Source organism: Marmota marmota, unplaced genomic scaffold, assembly GCF_001458135.2.
Source record: "Marmota marmota marmota unplaced genomic scaffold, marMar, whole genome shotgun sequence".
In the NCBI taxonomy this organism is placed as follows: domain Eukaryota; kingdom Metazoa; phylum Chordata; class Mammalia; order Rodentia; family Sciuridae; genus Marmota; species Marmota marmota.
Window position 1 is genome coordinate 53,932,107 of NW_025999968.1, and position 27,194 is coordinate 53,959,300.

At 35.9% G+C, this 27,194-nt stretch overlaps 1 protein-coding gene across 13 annotated transcripts in view; it reads left to right on the top strand.

Annotated features, from left to right (window-relative positions):
* Positions 1 to 27,194, top strand: part of Itsn1 (intersectin 1) — a 168,020-nt gene that overhangs the window by 16,600 nt on the left and 124,226 nt on the right. For all 13 annotated transcript variants that reach the window (XR_007347748.1, XR_007347749.1, XM_048803614.1 and 10 more), the window contains exons 5-9: positions 7,366 to 7,526; positions 15,384 to 15,563; positions 17,493 to 17,589; positions 21,050 to 21,150; positions 26,225 to 26,288. Coding sequence is in view for 11 of the 13 variants with exons in the window: in XM_048803614.1 (XP_048659571.1) it covers positions 7,366 to 7,526; positions 15,384 to 15,563; positions 17,493 to 17,589; positions 21,050 to 21,150; positions 26,225 to 26,288 (603 nt within the window). In the remaining 2 variants the exon portion in view is untranslated. The remainder of the gene's footprint in view (positions 1 to 7,365; positions 7,527 to 15,383; positions 15,564 to 17,492; positions 17,590 to 21,049; positions 21,151 to 26,224; positions 26,289 to 27,194) is intronic.

A 27,194-nucleotide genomic window follows, 5' to 3' on the forward strand; every position in this document is an offset into this window, starting at 1 on the left:
CCCCCCATCCCCTATGGATCAGCATCCCCATATCAGAGAAAACATTTGGCATTTGGTTCCAAAAGAAATATCTTTGAAAAGTAATATGAAATTTCTGAACTAAAGATGTGCTAAGGCAATGGAATAATGCAGAATAAGACCTGTCTTCCAACCCTGATTCTTATACTTATTTAGTTTCTAAACCTTGGATATAACTTGACTTCTTTAAGACTAAGTTTTAAAAATTATAGATAATAATAGCTGCTCGAGCAAAACACCCCTTTATACTAATCTTATTCTTATGTGGTTTTTCTGGGAGGGTTCCAGAGTTGGCCTTGTTCCTTTTGGTAGAGAGGGATGGGAAGGACTCTGAAGTTTTAGGCAGTCCCTGTGTCAACCATCTGGGGAATAACAGAATTTTGCATTGAGAATTGAGAACTGTTAATGTGGCCCTCCCCCACAGCTCCAGAAACCTTTCCTGGCTCTGTACTTGTTTCAAATACATGAGGGGTATAGATTGATGAGCAGTATGTGTTAGACTAAGCCTTTATAATGTTTTGTTACCATGTGGAAACTACATTCCAGTTAGCTTCTCAACTTTAAACTGTAAAACATTCATATTTTGAGGACTTCTTGTCTCTGTAACCTGATTTCTTCTGAAAATTATAGAAACTTGAATTCTCAGAAGATGGGGTTTGGTCATTGTGTGTATTGCCAAATTATAACAGTGTCCAAAGATGACACATCTTCCTAGAAATTACCTTACTAATAAGGAACTGGAAGGAAACTGGCAAATGTCCTTTTGGCAACTGAAATGCTTAGAATTATTTCAGCCTTGACCTAGTATGGACAGGAAGGGGAGAAAGTAGAACAGATAGACAAGAACCAGAGGTATAGGAAAGAAAAAGAAGTATGGGCAAAGAGATTGGATGAGGACTTAGAAATCTGAGATAATAGGTTCGTATGAAATGGAGAGAAATGATGGGGAGGGAGGAGTGCCACATGGAAATGGGCCATGAGAGAAAAGGTAGGATCCAGATGCATAAGGGCCAATGATTATACAGGCTAGTGATCTGGTTTGAGAATGGGGGTGGGGCAGGGTAAATGCCATAGAATTTATAGGATACTTTCATGTCAGAAGGGCTTCAGCACCCATCAAGATCAGTTTGCCAAACTCATCTCTTAGGGATTAGGAAAGTTACTCTTGACTCTTAATCTCATCTCTCCCACCCCTTGCTCTCTACTCTTCACCATAGCAGTTCATGCCATTGAGAGTCATCATCCAGATGTTGAAACCTTAACATGGGAGCCATACCTGATTCCTCTTTTCATCCTGCATATCAGTTCATCAGCGTGTTCTTCTGACTTCATTGGTAGACTTTAACCCCAGTCTGACCACTTCTATCTCTCTTTGCTGCTGTCATCTCACCTGGGCCCACTGATAGAGCACCTAGGCTGGATTCTCTTTCACACTTGCCCTTTGAGATTCCATTCTCCAATAATCCTTTTTAAGAAGTAAATCCAATTACAGCTCTCCATTGAGAATGAGATCCAGTCATTACCAAGGCTACAAATGCTAATAGAATTCTGGCTTTTTCTTCCTTGATTCCTGTTCTCCAGGAACTGACCTTCTCTTTTTATTTTTTAAAGATAGAGAAGAGAGAGAGAGAGAATTTTTAAATATTTATTTTTCAGTTTTCGGTGGACACAATATCTTTATTTTATTTTATGTGGTGCTGAGGATCGAACCCAGCGCCCCGGGCATGCCAGGCGAGCGCGTTACTGCTTGAGCCATATCCCCAGCCCTGACTTTCTATTTTTAATTGTGACAGATTTCTCCTCACTTCAGGATCATTGCACTTGGTATCTCTTATTATTTAATCCAGTTCTGTTACCATTTAGGCTTCAGTTTGTCACCATCCAGAGAGGTGTTCCCCGACCAACTAGTCTAAAGTGGTTCCCTCTGTTTACCTGTTCCTCTCTCCCTTCCTGTCTTTCCCATTACTTAATAAAAGTGATCACCATGAAGACTAATCTGATTTGTTCTCTTGTTTACTGCCTGCTTACATCGAAGTATAAACTCTGTGAGAGGAGGGAACTTTCTATTTTTTTCACCGTTTAAACTCCAGTTTCTTCATAGTGCCTAGACCTTTGTAGCCACCCCATTCATAGAAACTTTTTGAATGAATAAATGACTAAGATGGGTTAATATACATTATTGCTTGGCCTTAAATTTTAGCTTGATGGGCACCATCTAGGAGATAAGTAGCCTGTGACAAGTCTGTGTGGAAGAAACTTCTCCTGCCCTGTGGTGGTACATGAGATGGTGTAGGAAGTCTGGCCTCTTTCTTTAATCCTATAATATATGCAAAGGGCTTTCCAAATTGCCATACTCATGTAGTACAAACAACAAATCTTTAAGTAGAGTTCAAGACTGCTTTGTATTTCTTTCTATTTTTAAAATAAGAACATAATAAAGTATTATATTGACAAGTTACTTGGGTTCACTTTTCTTTCTCATTCCTGTGAGGTTATGTTAATATGTTGTTTACTTAAAATACTCTTAGGTGTCCCTTCTCATGTTACTTTTTGAATACATGCATTACCAAGGTTCTAAAAGTCAAGAGTGTGCAAAGAGATATATCAGAGTAGGCTATTCATTTTCTTGCTTTTCTATTCCTTCATTCCCTTCTCCCACTGATTTTATTAGGATTGTGTGTGTGTGTGTGTGTGTGTGTGTCTAAAAATACAGGCCCAATATGTGTAATGTATATGTGAATATATTTTTTATTTCCTTTTTTTCTTACATTAAAGATAACCTAGAAATGCTTTTTTGTTATTTGCTTTTCTCACTTAATAGCATATCCTGTAAACTGTTTATATCATTTCCATGGAGATCTTTCTCATTTTCAATTTCCATAGTACTCTTTGTGGAGGATATACTATAATTTATTCAACCAGTGTTTTATGCTTGTGCATTTAGGTTATTTCCAATATTTTGCAATTACAGATAATGCAGCAATGAATGAGCTTATATATCTATGTTTTGTATTTCTGGAAATGTATCTTCAGAGTAAATTTCTAGGTGTGCAATTGCTGGGTCAAAGAGTAAACGCTTACATAGTTTTCCTTCCATTTGAAGTTATAACACTTTCCCCCTGGACGCTGTATAAGAGTGATGTATGGTTTGGAGGTACAAATCAATTAAAAAAGCTTGCCTTTGGTATCCGACATAATCAATCCTACTTATTGTTGTGTACAACTGTTAATATCAGGCTAAACACTGTATTCACAGTAGGTTTGTTTCAAGAGTCATATATGACAGTTATTTACTCTTTTTATCAAATATTTTTATTTTGGAAGTTTTGTGAATTTAATTTCAGTATTGGTAGACCTTAGTTAGTCTTTGGGAGAATTAGTAAAAACAAGTTAACTGGAGAAATAACTATTAAATGGGAGATGAAATGTATAGCAGTGCTGAAGTTTTTGCAAAGGAGCCTTGAGAAATAAAATGCCAACCCTATCCCAGTGTACTGGAAGAAGGGGAAGGAAGGGAGGAAAGCTGAGCTTTGTAAGAATAACTGTATTGCCATAAATTTCTTTTGAGTTTTCTATTTATTATCAAGGAGTCTTAACAATTATGTTTTGCTAATTGTGAAAAACAATTATGAGAACCACAAGGCTGCCAACTAAATATTGGAATTATGGTAGGTGTGTAAACATAATCCCTAGAATCTGAGGATTACAAACTGCTGTTTCTTGCCCATGAAGGCACTGTGGTAGGAAAGATTTTTGAAACCCTAAATTATTCTAATTAAGCCATTACAAGAAATCTCTTCTCTCCTAACCCACTCATTATCCCATGTTAGATATTTCCTTTTTTTTTTTTTTAAATAAGAAAATACATTTTCTGAGATCTCAATGTGGGAAATAGGGGATGCATCTGCTTGATTTATTTATTTAAAAATAAATACTAAAGTTTGTATGCTGATGTTTATTTCATCAATAACTCACCCCCCAAAAAACAATTGAAATAGATGATTATCTTTTAAAAAATATTTAGTAGGGGCTGGGGTTGTGGCTCAGTGGTAGAGACTTGCCTAGCATGCATGAGGCACTGGGTTCAATCCTCAGAACCACATAAAAGTAAAATAAATATATTGTATCCACCTAAAAATAAAAAATAATTTTTAAATAAAAGTACATTTTAAAAAATATTTAGCAAAGGAAGTAAATGCCATTTCATTTTATTGTCCTAACTCCTCTTCATTTTATTTTATTTGTAGTACTGGGGATTGAACTCAAGGGTGCTTTACCACAGAGCTACATCTCCAGCCCTTTTATTTTCATTTTGAGACAGGGTCTCAATGAGTTGCCCAGGTTGTCCTTGAACTTGTAATCCTCTTGGCTCAGCCTCCTGAGTTGCTGGGAATACCAGTTACACCACTGCACCCAGCTACCTCACTTTCCTTTATAATGTCTAAAAGATGGTACAAAAATAAAGCATATCAGGGCCAGTTTCAGTTATGAATATAGATAAAAAATCATAACTCATCATATGTATGAAAAGAATAATGTACTCTGACCAACTTGAACTTATGCCAATAGTATAAGATTGGTTCAAAACCAAGACATTCATTCTGTCACTGTTAGTCTTTATGTCAACAGATAAAAGGAAAAAGAAAACTTGTAATCATATCAGTAGATGCAGGTTAGGCCTTTAATAAAAAATGCAGCCAACTAATAAGTGGGGCTACTTAAATATGTCAGACTGTTTTCCCAGAATCACTACCAGATATCATTCTAAACAGTAAAATACTGAAGCTATTTTTCATTTAAACTCAAAACTAAGCAGGAAGGCATTCATTTAATCTTAGTAGGAATAAGATCTATAAAAGAGGGTTGGCATAAATACTGGAATTTTACTAAACGTATGAAATTTTAATTTAAAAAAATAAGATTTCATAGAAATTTTGTAAGATAGTTAATTATAGCATAAATAATTTTTAAAATTTAAAATCTCTTTATGCTTGAAATATGCACCTAAAAATGGAAGTGGGGGAAATATTCCACTTAAAATTCTGGCAAAAACTATGAAGTTCCTTAGACTACATTTATCAATACAAGTTTATTATTTATATGAAGAACATGTGATAATTTTATAAAAGGAAATAAAAACTGAAGAAACTGAAACATAGCATATTCTTGGGTGGCAAATTATTACATACATATTTAGAAATATCTCTAAAAATTATATAAATCTAGTGTCATTTTTAAATCCTAGTATGGTTGTGTGTAGAATAGAGAATATGGTCTTAAAGTTCATAGGGCAAAATAAATATCCATGAATAGTCAAGAGAAAAATTTTTAAAAGAGAGAAAGCCTTGTAAGATAGCAGAATGTATCAAGAGCTAATGTGGTCAGATCACCATCACGTGGACCTGGGATTGTTTGGTCAAAAGAGGTAGTGCAGAAGTAGGCCCTTACTTCATATAAATATTCAGTGCATGACAAAAGCATATATAAATTCAGTAAGGAGGAATTAGTTAATAAGTATAACTGGAAAAGTTAAATACTCATTTAGAACAAATATCTAGGGTTGAATCTTGGGATAGCAACACACACACACACATACACACACACACACACACACCCTCATCACACATAAAATTGTAGTTGGTTTAAAGACTGAAATGTAATAAAATAATGTAATTGTAGCCAGGCACTATTATGTGCACCTCATCCCATCTACTTGGGAGGAATGAAGAGCACTACATCTGTGAATTTGAGGCCAGTTGGGGCAATAAGCAAGTCATAGAACAAATCCAAATTACCATGAAAGCAATGCCTAGGCTTACTAGTGGTGAGGAAATGTAGATTCCACTGAATTGGTTTGCCAAAGGAGTCCTGACTGCAGGAATACTTGGGAATGCCTATCTGGGAGAAATGAGCTTCTTTATGTTCTTTTTGGCATGTTCCAAAATAATCATGGTGATTTTAAAAAATTTTATCACTTTTACTGTGTGTTGTAGGCCATACTTCTGCTCCCCCTAGCCTTTTTTCTCCCCCAATATTGGGGCAGGATATAGCGGAGTTGTCCAGGCTGACCTCAGGCTGATCCTTCTACTTCTGACTTAGAGCAGCTGGAACAACAGGCATGTAGCATTTGCACCCTGTTTGTATAATTTAATTGTTTCTTTGGGCCCATTATTTGGATGTTGCTCAATTTAAAAGAGTGGTAGTCATGGCATTTGAATTGGACTAGCTGTCTACTTATGTTTCAAATAAAATTTTTGATAAGATTACTTTAAAAATTAATTCCCACACGTATACTATCTGGATTAAAAGAAATGAAATTTAAATGACTGTTTTTCATTAAGTCATTAATATGCATGGTTATGGTTGTGTAATGTAGTTTCCAATTGCAAATATAAATTCTTTAGTTTAATATTCTTTGAGAGAAAATACTTTACTTTAAAAGCTCGACACAAGTTGAAGTTGGACCACATATGTTTGAGTGTCATTTTCAAATAGCAAACATACTCATAAAACCAATTTCTTTGTTGAGTGTACAAAATAGGATTCTAAAGAAAAATTGATTATTAAGACTTAAAAACTTTAGAAGTATAGTAGCATTCTAGTATAGTGTACCATAATATAGCCAAGGATAGTATACCATACCATGACAGCTTCCCAGGTGGAAGTTTGTAGAACCCCATAGAGTTAGTGTCATTTATCCAAGTGTCTTGAAAAATAATAGTCTCTAGTTTATTCTTGCTCTCTCTTTTGTTACTGGGGATTGAACACAGGGGTGCATAGCCATTGAGCCACATTCCCAGCCCTTTTTATTTTTTATTTTGAGACAGAGTTTGCTAAATTGCTTAGGGCCTTGCTAAGTTGCTGAGGCTGGCTTTGAACTTGCGGTCCTCTTGCCTCAGCCTCCCAAGATGCTGGGATTATGGGCATGCATCACTGTGCCCAGCTCTATATGCTTTTTTCCACCAGCTTTAATTGCAACACAATTAACATAATAAATTCACCTTTTTATACTGTATAACTCAGTGGTTTGTAGTATATTCACAGTTCTATAACCATCACCACTATCTAATTTTAGGACATTTTCATCAAAGTGAAGCCACTTTAAGGTAAGGCTATATGATATATTATAGAGGTAAAGAGTACCAAAGTATAAGACGTTCTGTATTCATGGAAAGCTTTGTCAGTATTTGTAGGTTCTTCCCCATAATGTGGTAAACAAGTTTTGTTTTCCTTTAATCTCCTTATGGTAAGGGAGCGAATTATTTTGTGTTTTTGTCAGTGGAAGTGGGGGTTGGGAAGGTTCTTTTATGGTCACAGTAGTTCTGAGTCTATGCTGCTCATTTTCAGGGCACTAGCTGACATGAATAATGATGGAAGAATGGATCAAGTGGAGTTTTCCATAGCTATGAAGCTTATCAAACTGAAGCTTCAAGGATATCAGCTCCCCTCTGCACTTCCCCCTGTGATGAAACAGCAACCAGTTGCTATTTCTAGTGCACCAGCATTTGGTAAGTCTGAAAATGAATTTGTTCCTATATTTCATTGTGTATTTTAAAAATAGATACTCCCTCCTTTTGAGTTTATAACGTGGTGAAATTATTGGGGGTTTTTCTGTCTGAAAACTGAAGGCCCTTTGCAGGAAGACAGTGCTGAGGGGAAGGACCATGTATACAACTGAACTCTAGGATGAAGCCACCACTATGAGAGCAAAGGCACAGATTGCTGGTGGGGTGAAGGACAGAAACCTGCAGTCTGCTGTTGCTTCATCTCTCTTTTTCTGGCTTTTCATATTGACCTTACCTATTGTTACATACTTAATTTTGGTTTTCTGTTCCCAGAATTAATGTATTTCTCCTAGTACATAAACAATTCCTTTTAATTATGCTATCTAGAAATATATTTTTTTGGTTCACAGTATTGAGGTATTTGGCTATTGTATTAGTCCATTTTGCTTTATTACAATGAAATACCTAAGACAGGCCAACGTATTTGAAAAAGAGAAATTTCTTTGATTTTGTTGCATATGGATTTCCAGTTTTCCTATTTGTTGAAGAGGCTATCCTTTCTCCAATATACGTTTGTGGCTCCTTTGTCTAATATAAGATAATTATTTAAATATGTGGGTTTGTCTCTGTGTCCTGTATTCTATACCATTGGTCTACAAGTCTATTTTGGTGCCAATACCATGCCTTTTTTGTTACTATTGCTCTGTAGTATATTTTAAGGTCTGGGATAGTGATGCTACCTGCTTTGCTCTTCTTGCTAAGGATTGCTTTGGATGTTCTGGGTCTCTTTTTTTTTCCAGATGAATTTCATGATTGCTTTTTCTATTTCTATGAGGATTTTGATCGGAATTACATAAAATCTATATAGTGCTTTTGGTACTGTGGTCATTTTGACAATATTAATTCTGCTTATCCAAGAACAGGGGAGATCTTTCTATCTTCTAAGGTCTTCTTTAATTTCTTTCTTTAGTGTTCTGTAATTTTCATTGTAGAGGTTTTTCACCTCTTTCATTAAGTTGATTCCCAAGTATTTTATTCTTTTGAGGCTATTGTAAATGGGGTAGTTTTCCTAGTTTCTCTTTGAGAGGATTTGTCACTGATGTACAGAAATGCCATTGATTTATGGTTGTTGATTTATATCCTGCTACTTTGCTGAATTCATTTATTAGTTCTAGAAGTTTTCTGGTGGAATTTTTTGGATCTTCTAGGTTCAAATAGAACTATTTGCTATCTGCCAATGATATGGAAGATTCATATCATTGGCAAATAGTGCTAATTTGAGTTCTTCTTTTCCTATCGGTATCCCTTTAATTTCTTTTCTGTCTAATTGATCTGGCTAGAGTTTCAAGAACTATGTTAAATAGTAGTGGTGAAAGAGGGCATCCTTGTCTTGTTCCAGTTTTTAGAGGACTTCCTTAATAAGACTCCTATATCACAAGAAGTAAAATCAAGAATCAATAAATGGGTTGGATTCAAACTAAAAAGCTTCTTCTCAATGATGTTAATAGAGAGATGAATAGAGAGCCTACAGAATGGGAGCAAATTTTTACCACACGCACATCAGATAGAGCACTAATCTGTAGGGTATATAAAGAACTCAGAAATCTTAACAACAAAAAAACAAATAACCCAGTCAATAAATGGGCCAAGGACCTGAACAGACACTTCTCCGAATATGATATACAAGCAATCACAAAACATATGAAAAAATATTCAACATCTCTAGCAATTAGAGAAATTCAAATTAAAACTATTGTAAGATTTCATCTCACTTCAGTCAGAATGGCAGCTATTCAGAATACAAACAGTAATAAGTGTTGGGGAGGATATGGGGAGAAAGGTGCACTCATACATTGCTGGTGGGACTGCAAATTGCTGGTTGGACTACAACCAATCTGGAAAGCAGTATGGAGATTCTTTGGAAAACTTGGAATGGAACCACCATTTGACCCAGCTGTTCCATTCCTCAGTTTAATAACCAAAGGACTTAAAAACAGCATACTGTAGTAATGCAGCCACATTAATGTTTATAGCAGCACAATTCACAATAGTTAAAATTGTGGAACCAACCTAGATGCCCTTCAGTAGATGAAAGGGTAAAGAAATTGTTATGTATTTTCACAATGGAATATTACTCTGCATTACAAGAGAATAAAATCATGGCATTTGCAGGTAAATGGATGGAATTGGAGAATATTACACTAAGTGAAGTAAGCCAATCCCACAAAACCAAATGCTGAGTGTTTTCTCTGATATGAGGATAATGATCCATAATGGGGATAGGGGAGAGCATGGGAGGAATGGAGGAACTTTCGGTAGGGCAGAGGGGAAGGGAGGGAGCATGTGGGTAGGAAAGACAGAGGAATGAGATGGACATCATTACCAAGTACATGTAGACATAAATAGTGTGACTCTACTTTGTACAATCAGAGACATGAAGAGTTGTGCTCTATATGTGTGTTATGAATTGAAATGCATTCTGCTGTCATATGTAACAAATTAGAATAAATAAATATTCTAATATAAATTTTTTTGAAGAGGAAAGGTGTGGGTTTGAAGGAGATTTTTAGGCAAGTAGGAAAGAGGACCACAAGAAGGAAAACCCACATCTGGGTAAAGGCTCAGAAGACAAATATGAACAACAGTACATATGACAGGTATTTATTTTGTTCCTTTATGTATATAAGACAGCCTTTAGTTGGCCACTTAATCCACTTGATTTTGCTCTGATTCCCTGAAGGTCCCAGTGGGCAAGTTTTGGTCAAGACCCATGTGCTAGAACAACGAAAGGGTGCTTGGTTTCCTTTTGGTCTCCTTCTGGTATTTATTGATTTATTGAAAAAAACTTCAGAGTGGTGAAAGGATCCAGTGACCAGTGGCATCCCATTTCTCTTTGCCCCTTAAACTTGGGGTCAGTAATTCTTAGGTTTACTTTGTTTTCTGTTACTCCATTCTGCTCTAGGGATTTCAACTGCTAATTTATTTTCAGGAACTTTTGCCCTTACTGCCAGGGTTCTTACAGTCTCTTAAGTAACCTGCCACTGCTGCCACGGGAACTCATCAGGATTTTACCCAGCACTCAGCCAGGCGGCCCATGGCTCCTTCCCTGGCTTCTCCCTGGCTTTCCTCACCTTGCTATCATTCTATAGACATTCTTATCAAATTGTTTTCAAGAAGATAAATCTTAAGGAATAGAAGAAGCTAAAAGTACATAGTCTTTATCAAGTCTGCCAAAGTTGACTCAAAAACCTGGTCTTTGCTAGTATTTCTAGTTTGTCTCCAGCTCATACTAGATAATGGTGATTTAGATCAGGGTGTTTGTTAGTAATGTGTACAACAGATTAGATTTACTATAGTCTATATTTTGAGGGAAATTAAAATATTAATGGATTAGAAATAGAACCAAGGAATGAGAATTAAGGTTTTTAGCTTGAATAACTGGATGCATGGTGTAACCATATACTGAGATGGAAAGAACAGGAAGAGGAATGGTTTGGGGGAGAAATCAAAAGGTATAGTCATGTTTGAGGAACCTGTAGATTTCAAGTTGAGATGTTCAGGAGTCAAGAGTGACTACATGTGCCTGAAGCACAGAAGGAATCAGGCAGCTCTGGAGAGTGAGTATGGATGGGGCTGAAAGCCCTGGGACTGAGTTAGACATCTTAGGGAGGAAGTGTGGCTAAAGGAGAGCAGATGATCTGGAACCAAACCCTGGTGTGACATAACATTGAAAGCTCTAGTGAAAGAAGTAGCCAGAAAAAGAAACTGACCAGAGTGTGTAGAAAAGACTGGTATTCTAGTAGCCAAGGAAAAGCCTTTTGAGAAAGGGTGGAGTGGGCTGGGGTTGTAGCTCAGCGATAGAGCGCTTGCCTAGCATGTGTGAGGCACTGGGTTTGAGCCTCAGCACCACATAAAAATAAATAAATAAATAACTAGGTGCAGTGGCACATGCCTGTAATCCCAGCGGCTCAGGAGATAGGCAGAAGGATTGCTAGTTCAAAGCTAGTCTCAGAAATTTAGCAAGACCCTAAGCAACTGAGCAAGACCCTGTCTCTAAATAAAATACAAAAGAGAGTTGGGGATGTGGCTCAGTGATTAAGCACCCCTAAGTTTCATCCCTGGTGCCATAAATAAATAAATAAATAAATAAATAAATAAATAAAATGAAGGTATTGTGTCTATCTAAACTAAACAAAAGATTTTTAAAAGTTGGGGGGGAGCCCCTTGTTTGATTTATTTCTGAGGGTGAAGTAAGACTGGAATAGGAAAGTGGTTTGGATTGGATATGACTGACTAGTTTGTGAGTGAGCTTGTCGTTCAGTGGAGAGGTCAGGACCAAGGAAGGCTTAGCTGAAGGGGAGGGAGCTTAACTGTACAGAGGAGACAGCTGGAGGAGCTGTCAGCTGAATTGTGCTGGCACTTTATAGAGAGGGAAGATCAGTGATGCAGGAGAGATGGGAGAATTTCCAGGATTAAGATTTAGCACTAGAAGCTATCAATGGCATTTAGAATATAGCCTCTGGTAGATATGATATAATTAGAAAATCTTTTGTTCAAAAGAGGTCATTAGTTGCTCAAAATCTTTGAAGTGACTTTTTAAAAGCTTAGTGGATCACTTAAAATGAAAACTATGATGTAAGAAAAGATTTTAACAAATTTGGAAGATTAAAAGATGCTTTCATCAATTCAGTGGTTAGATTTTTTTGTTTTTATTTTTGTTTTTTTAACTGGTGATTGATTTTGTGTTATCTTTTTGGTGCCAACTAATTTGAGATATTTTAAAGTCTTCTTTCTTAGCATCCTTGAGGTTAGCTTTCTCTTAAGATTACCAATCAGCCATACACCATGGCTTACACCTGTAGTCACAGACTACTTAGACTGAGGCAGGGAATGTAATTAATACAATATTACTCAGTGAAACCTAGAATAGAGTTTTTATTCCTCTCTGCTGGATTTTTAATGTCATTAAACATTGTCATTATTGTTTTTAAGAATGAAAATGACTCCCAAACCAGGAAAACTGAAAAAATGGTAAAATGAATTCAAGACAACTCTCTCAAAATAAGAGATTTAGAACTGTATTTGAAAGAATATCATGTGCTTAAGAGTATCAACCTGGAAAGACCAACACTAAGATATATTCTAGTAAAAGAAAAACATTACTTGGGTGTGTAGAAAAAGAAAGCACATGACTTACAAAAAGAAGAAAATTAGACCAGCTTCAGACTTTTCCATAGCAGTACTTTCTTTATACCAGAAGAAAATGGAATCACATATTTAGGATTCCTAGTGAAAGAATGAGCTAAGGATTTTGTCCAGAAAACTGACTTTCAAGTAGAAAGAGTATAGACAAAATGTCATCAACTTGTAAGGACTTAAGAAATACTGACATGAGCCCTTTCTGAGGAATCTTTTAGAAATGCTCTCTAACCTCTGTTCATCTCTTCACTTACCCATCTCTCCATCCATCTGTCGCCAAGCTGTGTCCATTGAAAAGGACTGGAAACAATGGTCAACCCTGGCAGCAGAGAGCAACTGCTCAAACAAGGGGCACTCCCCACTTCTTATTTATTTATTTGTAGTTGGACACAATACCTTTATTCCATTCATTTATTTTTATGTGGTACTGAGGATTGAACCCAGGGCCCTGCGTGTGCTAGGCGAGCACTCTACCACTGAGCCACAACCCCAGCCCACTCCCCGCTTCTTTCCATGGCCACTAGAACACCAGCAGTGAGCCCAGATTGTACACTTGAAATACTATTTCTTATTAAAGGGAACCTGAGTTTCCTGGAGAAATGACTGATCTGAGTTCTTGTGTGAGATGGACACGACGAGCTTGAAGGAACTTATTTTGTAATACTGATCCTCAAGGAAGGTATCAGAGAACAGTAGGGTGATATCAGAACTTTTCAGCCACTCGGAAGAGGCTAACATTGGCCAAAGATAGAACACTTTGAACTTTATTAATAATAAGTGATAATAAGTACAATGGATTAAAACTCAGTAAATATGTTTAAATTTGTGACACAGTGATGAGATACATATTTTAAAAGAATAACCACTTTAAGAGACTCAAATTTATTATCTTGAAAATAAGAGAAGGAATCAAGCATTTACTTTGCTTTTCCTATATGATTTGTATAACTGAATAGCCAACCAATAGATCCTCATTAGAAGTACCCCTTTATAAAAGTATTCCAACTGAGAGTTGGTAGAACTAGAACATCACTATTTTGCAACTCCTTATGGATGAATAAGTACAGACATCAAGCATCAGTGACTGTCAGATCACAAAAAGACAATATATGTCATGTGCTTCCAATAGTCTTGACAAAGTCTTATGCAGTCATTGGATTTAGCTGCCTATTTGTAGGAAATGCAGAAAACAGAGGTAAATTTTGAAATGTATTGTGAGGATTTGAATCAATACAATTCAGATAGGGAAATGCTACAGGTTACATGGTTTGGGTCTTTCACAGATAAATTGTTAAGAAAAGGGATGGAGAGGGGCCTCTAGATTAAAAGAAACTTAACAGACATTTCAGCATTGGGATTTTTGACCAGAACAGGATGAGAGCAGCAGATTCTTCCCCCAAGTGCTAATGTAAATGGGAAAAATTGACAAAACCTTGTAAGTGCTCTCCAAATAAACCAAAGGTATATGACTCTCTGAGAATCATTTATGCTTTAAAAACTGCTAAGATTCAGGTATGAGCAGAGGGAACACTGGAAGCCTGGCAGTCTTTGCTGAGTATGTACCTGTTTCTCAACCTCTCAGCTTGGTTAACATGGGGATTCTGCCAGGATGGGGCAGGTTGTGAGTGCTGGCAGGCTTGCTATTGGGAGTCACTTTGCCTTGGGGGCGAGTGTGATGCCTGTGCCCAGCAGCCTTGTCAGTAGAAGACATGATCTTCGCAGCAGATGGGCTGATAATAACCAGTATCTCTGTTGGCCTAAAGTTGTGATCAGGGAACTGTATTCTTAGTTGAAGGTGTGCACGTGTGTACTTGTGATAAGGGTGGACCCAAGCCCATTGCAAATTCCTCACCAACCCACAAGCTGTGTGCCTGAACACAGGATATGCAAAAGGGCCCTGTGGGACAAACGGGTATTGAAGTTGAGGAAGAAATGAAACAACAAAAGAAAGGAAACATTTATTTTAATTCTAACACTTCTTCCTTTATTTATCTATTTATGAAAATACTTCTTCCCATCAAATATTTGCTTACCCCAAGGTGTAATATGTATAGAAAAGACAGGTTAAATGGTTGATTTTTTTTTTTTTTTATTCCCCTTTCCTTACTAGTTTTCAAAGTAAAAAATTGATTACCTAGCATCTTCCTATGAGAACCAATTTAGAAATTGTTGTTGTTGTTTGTTTTTAAATATCATTTTGAAGTCATGAATTTACTTAGTTAATTGAAGTTAAGATTCTTGGTCCTTGTCTTAATTCATCCCTCTTTAATTTGGATCTTGTTCTTTTTTGCGGGGTGGGGGGGAGGTGAGCCTGGGGGATTGTAATAAGGAACTTGTGCATGCTAGGCAAGCACTCTACCAACTGAGCTATATCCCCACCCTGAGTCTTGTTCTTTTGATGTGAACCTTGAGATAATTTTTGTACATTTAAACATAATTAATCTGAATTAATTGCTATATTAAATTTGGGTGGGGTGCTGGGGATCATATCCAGAGCCTCTTGTGTGCTAGGCAAGCACTCTCCCACTGAGCTACATCCCCATATTTTACATGGGAATATATTACAGCTTGAAAGTGGTTTTCTTCTTCAAGCACTATAGTGTTAATAGTTACTGAATATTGAAATGTGACTGAATTTCCTTGGGAATGTTTCCTTTGTAGGTATAGGAGGTATCGCCAGCATGCCACCGCTTACTGCTGTTGCTCCAGTGCCAATGGGATCCATCCCAGTTGTTGGAATGTCTCCACCCTTAGTATCTTCTGTTCCTCCAACAGCAGTGCCTCCCCTAGCTAACGGGGCTCCCCCTGTCATACAGCCTCTGCCTGCATTTGCTCATCCTGGTATGTGACCTGCCAAAACCATAGGCTGAATTACCACAGCTTTTATTTTGATATTTATTCTTGTTAAATCTTTTTTTACTTTCTTATCAGATTTAAATGGTATTTTGTTCCAAAGTAAAATCTTTTTTTTTTCCACTTAATTTTTCATTTTTTCAACATATTAAGCAGCATATTTTATGGTAGGGAGGGGACAAGGGAATGGAATTGTCGATCTCTGTGAGCAAAAGTAAACTCGGTGGTGAAAGTCAAGAGCATAATTTCTCTTCAAGGGCTTAATAAGAGCAGCTGAAGTTGAACAGTGTTTTTGATCATTTTTTATTTTCATGTATCAGTTACTACTTTTCTATAGCTACTGTGAATTACTAATAAGCAAGCTATCTCCTAGGAATTAAGTTATGTGCTGGGGAAAATTGAACATTGCTTGATTTTTTGAGGAGGTGGAATGAATCAGGCAGAAAAGAGAAGGAAGTCATTTAAATGACTAAGCATATTAAGCACACGATATTACATATTTGCTTAATTGAAGGAGAGGATTTCAAAATTCCTCATTAGTTAATTCAATTTGAGACTTTATTCAAAGTCTTTTCCTAAAAGAAAGCATAAACTATATAGTTAGTCATAGTCTAACAAATCTTAATGGTTCATATCAATATGAAAAAAAAACTAACACTTTGGATATGTCTGGTAAATTCAATAGTGATAACAGCATGGGCTTTAGTATTATATTTGAAACATTATTTCTATGTCTGACACACCCTGGATTTATTATATTTGTTGGGTTATGTCTCTGAGTTATAGCCAAAGAATCTAACAACACTCTTTGGACTTAGATTTTTTTGTCCTTTATAGTCCATTGTTTATATATGATCATGCCTTCAGATGTGATAGCAGCTGAGAAAGTGCATGCAGTTCCTTTTTCAGTAGTAATGGTGAATCCACAAGCTCTGAGTCTTGTTTTCTTTTGGGCTAATGGTAGATCAACCAGCAGGCAAGGGTGGGGGAATGTGGCTAAGGCTAAGGGTGTTTTTAGTCTGATACAAAACTAATCAGGTCAAATGAGAATCAGATACAAAAGCTGTCCCTCCCTAAGTATCACATGTTATCTGGCCAAGAGTTGGCAGACTGACTTCTTGGCTCTGACGTCTGGAACTGATACTTAAGCTCCTTTAGTGCAGTTGAGAAAATGCCATCTTTTTGGGTGCAGTGGCACACATTTGTAATCCCAGCGATTTGAGAGACTGAGGCAGGAGGTTCACAAGTTCAGTGCCACCTCAGCAATTTAGCAAGGTGCCAAGCAAGACCCTTTCTCAAAATGAAAAGGGCTGGAATGAAGCTCAGTGATAAAGTACTGGGTTTGATCCCTGGCAACTCCCCCTGCCTCCCAAATGCCACCTTATATATTTAAGCTGTTACATTTTTAACTATTGGAACGGATCTAATAACGTGTGGTACTAAAAGCTCAATGAAATGGAAAACTTTATGGATGTCAGCATTACTGCTCAGTAAAGTAATTCTCAGTAGAACAGTAAATCTAGAAGCATTTTGGCAAGAGGACAGAGACTAAGAGGGAAATAGAATTCTTTTGAGTCCAAGTTCTATTGGAAAGCAAGGAGGAGTTGTTTCTGCTTTAAGTTTTCCTTCTTTTTTTATTTTTTGGCACTGGGGATTAAACCCAGGGGTTTTTACCACTGAGCTATATTCCCAGCCCTTTTTATTTTTTATTTTGAGACAAAAAGTCTTGCTAAGTTGTTGAGGGCCTCACTAAGTTGCTGAAGCTGGCTTTGAACTTGTGCAGTCCTCCTTATAGTATGGAGTATACCACCCTGCCTAGCTGCCTTAGGTTTTATGTCTGTGCATTTTAATTTTTTGTCATAGGGGAAAGTTTCTTATCTTTGTAGAATTAAAATTATTCAACATTTATTTTTATAGCAGCCACATTGCCAAAGAGTTCTTCCTTCAGTAGATCTGGTCCAGGATCACAGTTAAGCACTAAATTACAGAAGGCACAATCATTTGATGTGGCCAGGTAAGCTTGCTTGTTTTTAATGATAAGTTTGGTTTAAAACCATTATCTGATTATAAAAGAAAATGAACCCTCTTTATTATCTTCTTTCATTTTTATTGTATGTTAATAATAATTTAAAAATTCTTGATAATGCCACTAGGTTTTATCATTTCTTTGTTGCAGGGATTACAGAAATCAAAAACATGCCATTTCTTGGAAGGTTTTATGTGTTTTTGTTGTTGTTGTTTTTGGCTTTTTAAAGGGGATAACAAAAAGGTAACGGGGGGCGGGGGCCTGGGTGTGCAGGTCAATGGCAGTGGCAGAGCACTGCCTAGCATGGGTAAGGAGGTCCTAGGTTCAATACCTAGTACCAAAAAAAAAAAAAGTAACAGATTTTTTAAAACATAGTAAAATAGCATTCTAGGTAGGGGAAAAATAAATTAACTGTTTCTTGTTAGTCACTTAAAAGTGTATAAAAATTATATATGAAGATTGGAGCCATGGGTTTATCTTATTTTTCATTCTGTCTCAGATAATCTCATGGAGTCTGTGTGGCTTATTAGTAAAACCCTCTTAAAGGCCAATTTTTACCAAAATGAATTATTCAAATTAATGGACAGTTCACATTAATCAAAAGTGTGGCTCAATTTTTGAAAAACTCATATGATCTTATTACTTATATTTTGGCCAAACTGATTTTGTATTTTATTTATTTATTGGTACCAGGGATTGAACACAAGGGCACTTAACCTCTGAGCTACATCCCCAGCTCTTTTTCACATTTTATTTAGAGACAGGGTCTTGCTGAGTGGCTTAGGTCCTTGCTAAGTTTCTGAGACTGGCTTTGAACTCGCGGTCCTCCTGTATTGGCCTACCAAGCCTCTGGGATTACAGGCATGTGCCAGTGTGCCCAGCTCTATTGTATTTATTTATTATATTTTTATTATATTATATTTTTGTTTTCTCCTAGTTTTTTCCCCTGTGCATACTGATACACTAAGTTGAAAATTTTTATTGTAAGTAGTCTTAAAACTCTTGGAATGAAGGAGGATGTAAATTAAGGTAATTGCAGCCTTTCATTAAAATTATCTCTTAATTTAATCAGGTCATTTTTCCTCTTTAAAGAGAATAATATGTTGAATATAATTCAATAATGCATTCCCTTAAAAAATACGATTTAAAGAAAATCCATACCCTAATACTAACTAAAAAAAAAAAAAAGGAAAGTGAGAAAGACCCATCCAGTGAAAAGCACTGTGCCAAAAGCTGTGCACAATAACTGACTCATCTTCATAAGATGACTCTATTATTTTCTCTGTTATAGTTTGGGGACCAGGTCAGAGACATTGAGTGACTTGCCCAAGATTATTAACTTGTTCAGTGTCAGTGCTGAGTTGTACTCAGTTTTTCTAAACTGCAAATTTTCTATAAAATCTTCAGTTTATTGTGGTGTACAGGTATTTGTGATCCATTTCATTTAAGTTGCTAGCCTTTGAATGATTGAACATTTATTGAACTTTTTTTTGCCAGGCACCTTATTAATCCCATTCAACCCACAACTACCTGTGCATAGGTATTGTCTCAGGATTGTGAATGAGGAGGCAAACAACCCAAAGAAGTTATGTTCCTTTCCTATAATTTACAGTTGAGTAAATGGTAGAGCTGAGGCTTAAACTCATATCACATGACCATAGTTCCATATTGTTAATTTTTTTCTCCTATATGATGCTGAAGCTTTTATATTTTTTCTAACTTTCCACAAGGGATTTTGAAATCTGCCTTAAAATTGATTTGTAACAATTTAGAATGACTATTATTCATTATTAGCAAAAATCAATACTATTAAGATAATTGAACTTTTTATGTTAATATTCATCTTTTCAATAATATAAACTTTCAGCAAATTTTTATAATGTAGTATCCAACTTTTAGGTAATATATTAATGAGTTAGTTTTTAGTCTATTTAGATTCTCAGGAATTAGACAGAGAACCATGACATGATAAGTGTAATCTGGGACAACTTCTGTGCGTAGCACCCTATATCTCTAGGGTGCAGGAGCAAGATAGCTTTTTGAAAAACAAGCAGGAGTTGGAATAGCAAAATATTAGTTAAAATGAGAGAGTTGTTGCCCAAGTATTCACAGCAGAATAGATCGCGGTAAGTGTTTTTTATTAAGAAATTCATAAAAATTAAAAAGGTGAGCTTAGTACTTTTCAAGTGTTTGGGAACTACTTTCTGTGCTTTCTGAACTATATACAGTAAGTATAAGTGCATTGATAATACATATAAATCATGGTTAAGAGGTTAAAATTTTACCTTTCCATGAGAGATGTAGGTATTTTTATTGGAATGAAAAGATGTTGCATATGGGACATTAGCTGTGGTCTGCTGGAGGAGGAGTACCATTTTTACTGTCAGCTGAACATCTGTGAATGAATCACTTGATTTAGACATTAGACTTTTTAACAAACTATTGATACCAATGTGATCCTTGCTTGGGCCATGGTAGCTGAGGAGCAAATCGCCAGGGATGTCTAGACCCAAATTGGCTGTTAGCAGTGGTTTCTTCAGGTCAGGATTGTAGCACATTGGCAGAAAGAGGTCACTGCTGGATGGCATTTAAGAAAGATGAGCGCTGTCCATCACTGTTCTGCTGATTTGTCATGGTCTTGGAAATGTTTTTTGGAAGATTTCTCCACTTGGTGGAAATTTAAACTTCTTATCGTGAAATAATTTTATTTCATTAAGAAGTGGGTTCTATGCAGGGTATGAGGGTGCATACCTGTAATCCCAACAACTTGGGAAGCTGAGGCAGGAGGATCACAAGTTCAAGGCCAACCTCAGCAACTTAGTAATGCCCTGTCTTAAACTGTTAAAAACATAAAAAGGGCTGAAGGCTTAGCCCACTTGTTAAGTGCCCCTGGGTCCAATCCTAGTATTACCCCTTCCCCGCAAAAAAAGAAAAAGAAGTAGGTCCCATATTTTAGTGTATAGAAAATTGAATGTTTTGGAGAATTAATACCTTTAGAGGCACTTATTTGTTGGCAGTGTTTTTTTTTTTTTTTTAACTGAAGGAAATGTTTTCTAGACACAAAAAATGTGTATTATTTTGCCTCTGTTCTAAGATTTCTCATACTTATGTAGAACTTTGATATTATTAAGTTATATATGTAACATGAAATAGTCACTTGATCTCTTAGGTTTTCCATTTCTAGAAAAATAATGAACTTACCTATTTTAAAAAATTGTTATGTGTATATTTTTAGTTTTTTGTTCAACCCTCAGAAAAACAAACACATACACACACACATAAAAACACACACACAAACACACACGGCAGGGATTGGGGGAAGGGAAAAAGGGCAATACTGTTCAAGTTGTAAATCTAGAGAAAGTTCTAAGTTTACTGTTTCTAAAGACTGTCAGTAGTCTTTTCCTTCTGGTTAATCATCTTTTTCTCCTTCCTCTTTTCCTGGTAGTGTCCCTCCAGCAGCAGAATGGGCTGTTCCTCAGTCATCGAGATTGAAATACAGGCAGTTATTCAATAGTCATGACAAAACTATGAGTGGACACTTAACAGGTATTTACAAATAAAGATTAGTGAAATATGATCTTTGTTCTAAATGCAGATTGTTTCTAGATATTGGGTCAAAGGTATTTTCCAAATGTCTTTCTTTGTTTGCTTATTTCTAAGTAGTGTTTTTATTGTCTGTGTTATCTTGTGTTTGCAAATACTGATAACTCCATCAGTAGTCTGCTAAGCCTCTGACCTTTGTCCCAGTGTGCTTCTTGGTAGAGTAGAACATAGACCAGGTATGCTCCTGCACATTGAAAGCCACTAATATGCAAACCAGGACACTAATAAAGTAACAGTGCTATGAACAAAAACTAGCTTTAGGTTCTGAAGTCTAGCTTTGCAAATGTTCTTCATGATGTCTACTCTCCGGGCCAGAGTTTGAATCTGTGTGCAACATGGAAAATAACCTCTTAAGGAACATGGTTTGCCACGGTTTCAGTGGGTCTCACCTCTTTGGATCTTATTTCTTCATCTGTTAAAGACCAGAGTAATTTATATGATTCCAGTAGATTTTTAAAAATTATGATGATACTGTTTCCACATAGAAAGAGTGGAGAAGAATTTTAGGGTACCATCTGAAATCTTTTCAGGAAGGGTTAAATACTTAAAATAATTAATTTTTTATATAGAGAAACATAACATTAGTAAAACAAAATAGAGACTTTGAAGGGTTGGCTGAGACTTTGAAGGGCTTTGCTCTAATCTGGAAACCTTTCCCCACAAACGATCTTAGCTATCTCACTTCAGCATGTATTTATCTAAAGGGACAAATAGTAAATACACACAAATACTCTGGGTGCCATGCTCACCTCTGCTGAAGTAGTGACTGACAGGTTTATGTAGATAGTATGAAGAGCCAGTGTAGCTTAGGCAGACACTGCAGGGACATTCACTAATACAGTTTTAAGCCCTCTTTTACAGTGTGTTTGACACCAGTTCTCTACACATACCCAGAAGTACATTGCCATCAAGTCTGAAAATATTTTTTCAAAACAGTGCTGTTGTTTGCTGTGATTTAATGAAAACAGTATTCAAATGTGACACTGATTTTGAAATTCTTTCTTAACAAAATGTGGTTTTTAAATTGAAGTGTATATATCCCAACAATAATGACCCAGGCACTTGTATTTAGAATTTTTAATTACCTGAGGCAGAAAGTAAGGTTTGAAATGTACTGGAAATAAAGCAGGTTTTGTTCTTGCTTATCTGTAAGCTTGTTACTACTTCATTCCAGCAAGAGTTTAAGGTGCAAATTTGATTTTTGAATCAGACTTTCATATAGTCATATCTGGTAGAAAAATTTATTATCATAAATGGCAATAAATAAAATAAATTTAGTTTGTTTTAACTTTATATACTTTTGAGTTATTTGTCCAGAATATGTGTTGGACTAAACCAAGCTGTTGGTGCAAGCAGAGATGATTTGTTGATGGTTGAAACACAAAGGTCATGGTCTTATTTGCAACTATGAAAATATTGTATGAACTCAGAATCCTAAAAGCAGTTATTCATTTAACTTAAGAGAAATATCAAGAAAGTTGAACCAAAGCCCTAGTATATGAAGAGGCCCAAGTGAAATATGTAATTTGATATTCTAATCTGTTCTTTTTTCTTGGTTTTGTGTGTGTGTGTGTGTGTTCTTGTTTAAAGGCACTAATAACAAATCCAAAACTAACAAAAACAAAAGAAAAATATTTTTAAAAAGACGAGAAAGAATTAACAAGCATCTTTATGAAGATACACAATCATAACTTCTTAATCTAGTGCAGTAGTTCTCAACCTTGGAGTTGGGGCATTCTAAATGAATACAATAAAAGTATAGGGGTTGTAGATTATTTTGTTTTATATAAATTAGAGGAGAATCTAGATTATCTTTGTAGTATCACTTTTACTACCTTATATTCACATATAATAATATTTCATTATTAGCTCCCCAAGAATTATACATAACCTGTTACTTATCTGATCTCTGCTACTCCTGTAGCAAGAGCCCATTGTTAATGTCCTATCAGTTTTTAATGGGATTTCTAATTACCATTGTGTCTTATTTTCACCTACTTACTTTGAATGCCATCAGATCATGGCTACATCTGTATGAGCATGTTGTGGGCATGAGAACGTATGTCATTGATTGGTTCCAGCAGAAAAAAGTGAGAACTTTTGATCTTGTGATATGAACTAGTTTACCTTGGGAATGGAAGCTAATCCAGCAGTAGTGTTGTTTACCCCATGAATTACCTGATCAATTTAACTGACATACGTTATTAGGTGTGTGCCCCCTTCTTCCCTCACAATTTGATGAGTATTTTATTATTCTTAGAGAGAACTTATAAAATGGTCATTCTTGAATTAAGGTTATGTAAGAAGCTGTAGAATTCTCATAATCTTATTCATTCTAGCCTGTCTTCTCAAAGAGGTGTCTTATTATGAAGGTGACCATTCCATTTGTTTTGTTTGTTTGTTTGTTTTTGCTTATTAATTAGGAAAGCTAAACTCTTGTCAATATTGGACATAAAGCATTAATTCCATGTAATTTTCTCTCTCCTGATATTCAGACTTCCCTATCCAAACATGGATGCCCACAGTTGAGTTTGTGAACTTGAGATTTCTGTTAATCCCCATAATATCAGTCTATATTCTAAAACTGGTACCCTATTATGTATCTAGGTTTCCATGAAAGAGTTCTGTGCATTCAAAGCTCAGTTTTATGCTGTTGTGTTATGCTAAAATGTTATCTTATTTGTTGCTGATCTATTTTAATGTTTGCAAAATTGTTGTGAGACAGAATCAAGTTTTAGAATTGAAAGAGATAATTGTGATCTTCCAGTATAGGGATCATTAAACTTTTTCTATAAAAACAAGATAATAAGTTTTTTAAACTAGTAAGCCCCATGTTTTCTATTGCAAGTACTCGACTTTGCCACTGTGGCACAAAAGCAGCCTATTAAACATTCATGTTTAATGAATAGGCTTGACAAAGTTTTAGTAAAACTTTATTTATAAAAACAGGTGACAGGGCAATATGATCTATGGGCCATAGTTTGCTAGGTCCCATTCCAGGTTTTTTTTCCTCATTTCAGAGATAGAGAAATTCATTTTAGAGAGGTAAAGTAGTTTTGTTAATGCCACATGACATTAAGGAGTCAGGGCTGAAATATATGTGTCCAGATACCTATGATAGACTTGGTTCTCCACCTTCCTATTAACCTGTTTATTTGAAAAAGATAAAATATTAACTGTATATGGTTCTGGAATGGGAGAATTGTTAAAAGTACTAATTAAAGCATTCACTTAAGTTTTGCTAATTTTATTTTAATGTTTTCAGCAAACTCTGAAGAAAATGAGGGACTGTGTCTGTGGCTCAGCAGTAGTGCACTTGCCTGGCACGTGGGAGGCACTGGGTTCGATTCTTAGCACTGCATATAAATAAGTAAAATAAAGGTCTATCAACAACTAAGAATTTTTTTTAAAAAGAAAATAATGAATTTTCTTTTCAATACACCAGAGAACCTTTAGAATCTTTCCATTAACTTAGTAAAAATTGTTTATTAGGTGCTGTTACTACATATACACATATACATACACACTAAAGAGAAATATATTCATATGTGTACCAAAACAGAAGGTTCGCTATTTTTAAGAGCCCCAAATTGAAAAATGCCTGAATGCCCATCAGAGCAAAATAAATTGGGCTATAGGCACAGAATGATATACCGTATAGCACACATGCATAAAAATATACACATACATGTATGTACATGTATATAGTCATGTGTGCTTTTCTATCAATATTTTACATGTAAATAAAAGTTAAAATCATTGTCAGTAGTAATAAATATTAAATAATAAATATTAACTGCCACTTATTGGGTACTTTAATGTGCTTTATAAAGTTATGATTCCTTAAATGGTGGATCACAGGTTTTTCTAATCTGGAAAGCACCTTTGAGATGAAAAACTCAGGTCCAAATAAGTAAGGAAACTACCTTCCCAGAGTAACTCAGCAGAGTGTAAGCTAAGCTAGTACTGAAGCCCACAGTCCCCTGGTTTGTCAGGACTTTGTCCTTCCTTTTCTGGCTTTGGAGTGCTGGGACCTTGTGATCCCTGTCCTTCCTTACTTGCTATGCAAACACTCATCCACTTCTGTGTGTTTTGAAGAGGTGGTATTTGAAAACTGAAATAGCTAAGAGTAAAAGTTTATACATGGGAATCTTGCCAACAGAATTACTACAGCTTTCTGTTCCTTGGATCTTCCTGGGACCACACAGCTTGACAGGCAGTGCTGGAATTAAGACATATTTGGGGTGTGTGTGTGTGTGTGTGTGTGTGTGTGTGTCTTTGTCTCGCTCATACTAATTTAAACACTCAAAAATCTCCCATTGTATTTTCTATGTGATATATAAAGCTAATTTCTTGCCAGAAATGAAGATATTTGCAGTTATTTTAAGAAAATGAGACCTAATTTTGAAAGAAGAGTAGAAATTCCAGGAAGTATTTCTATTTTTGCTAACATAGAAATTTTGTTCTAGTCCTGGCTATGATATTAGCCAGTTGTGCAACCTTCAATTCAATTTTTTTTTTTTTTTAAAGTCTGTACAGTGAATGATTAGAAGTCCCTCCAAGGCCCTTTCCTTAACTAAGATATTGTAAATCTTCTCTGAATTTATGTGATAATAGTCACGGTGAAGGCAGCAGATGGTGACCATGGAGAAGATGTTCAGTTTATAGTGATAAAGTCTCACTTTTGTAAATAAAAGCCCAATACAAATAGAAATGTTAATCTGGACAAAAGAACAGGTTATATTTTGAAACTCTCATCTTTTACACACTCATTCCTTATTAAACACCCATTGAGCAAAAATGTATTGTGTGTCAGATGCAGCACTGTCATCTTTGTTTCTTTACTTTTGCTAGGGCTTAATTTCCTTTTTTAAAAGCCCCAGGGTAATAGCAAATACTGTGTAAAGCTCTGTGATTGCATGAGATTGCATGGTTCATAAGCACAGCCACACTGGTCTTCCTGAGCAGAGGTTATTTGCTGACTCATCTTTATGTCTTTTCTCTGGTTTCTATTCAGGTCCCCAAGCAAGAACTATTCTTATGCAATCGAGTTTACCACAGGCTCAGCTGGCTTCAATATGGTAAGGAATAGAAAACCTTGGTTTGTATCAAGTGGAGACTTTATTTCTTAAATTGGTTTTTAGATTAGCATCATTATTTAGGGGAGAATATTTGGAGTACACTTAATTTTCAGAGAGTTGTGATGATTGCCGCTCTTTTTCCCTGTTAATTTTGAAAAACACAAAAGCAGAAAGGTTAATACAGTGAATTCTTAAGAACTAATAACACAGCTTAACAGTTCTCAACTATGGCTTGGTTCTTTCTTCCTCCTTGGTGATTATTTTAAGCCAGCTCTCAGTTATATCATTTCATGTGTGAATATTTCATCTGGTGTCTTCAAATAGATTGGAATTTTAAAAATTATAGTCATAATACCATGATTTAAAATCATTAAAACCATGATTTTAATAGTCATTCTTACCAAGTTAATCAAGTAGTGTTCAAATTTCTTAGATTAACTTAGTTTTTAAGTTTCTTTGTTCAAAGGAGGACTAATATAAATTTATACTTTGCTTATTTTCCCCCCACCTCTTTTTTTTTTTGGTGCATTGTGGTTGTACATAATAATGGGATTTGTTGTTACATATTCATACATGCATATGGTATAACAGGGCATATTATTTGGCCAATATCACTTCCCAGCACTCTCCCCTCCCTCCCTGCCCTCCAGCCCTTGGTCCTTTTCCTGTACTCATCTCATCATGATTTTCATGAGATCTGCCCCCAGTTTTCTTTTCCTTTTTCTTTAGCTTCCACATATGAGAGAAAACATAAGACCCCTGACCTCCTGTATACCTTGCTTTTGTGTGTGTGAGTGTGCGTGTGCACCCGGGCTGGATACTGAACCTATGACCTCATGCTTTCTAAGCATGTGCTATACTGTTTAGCTCTGCTTCCAGTTCCTACTTTGCAGTATCTTTTTAAAA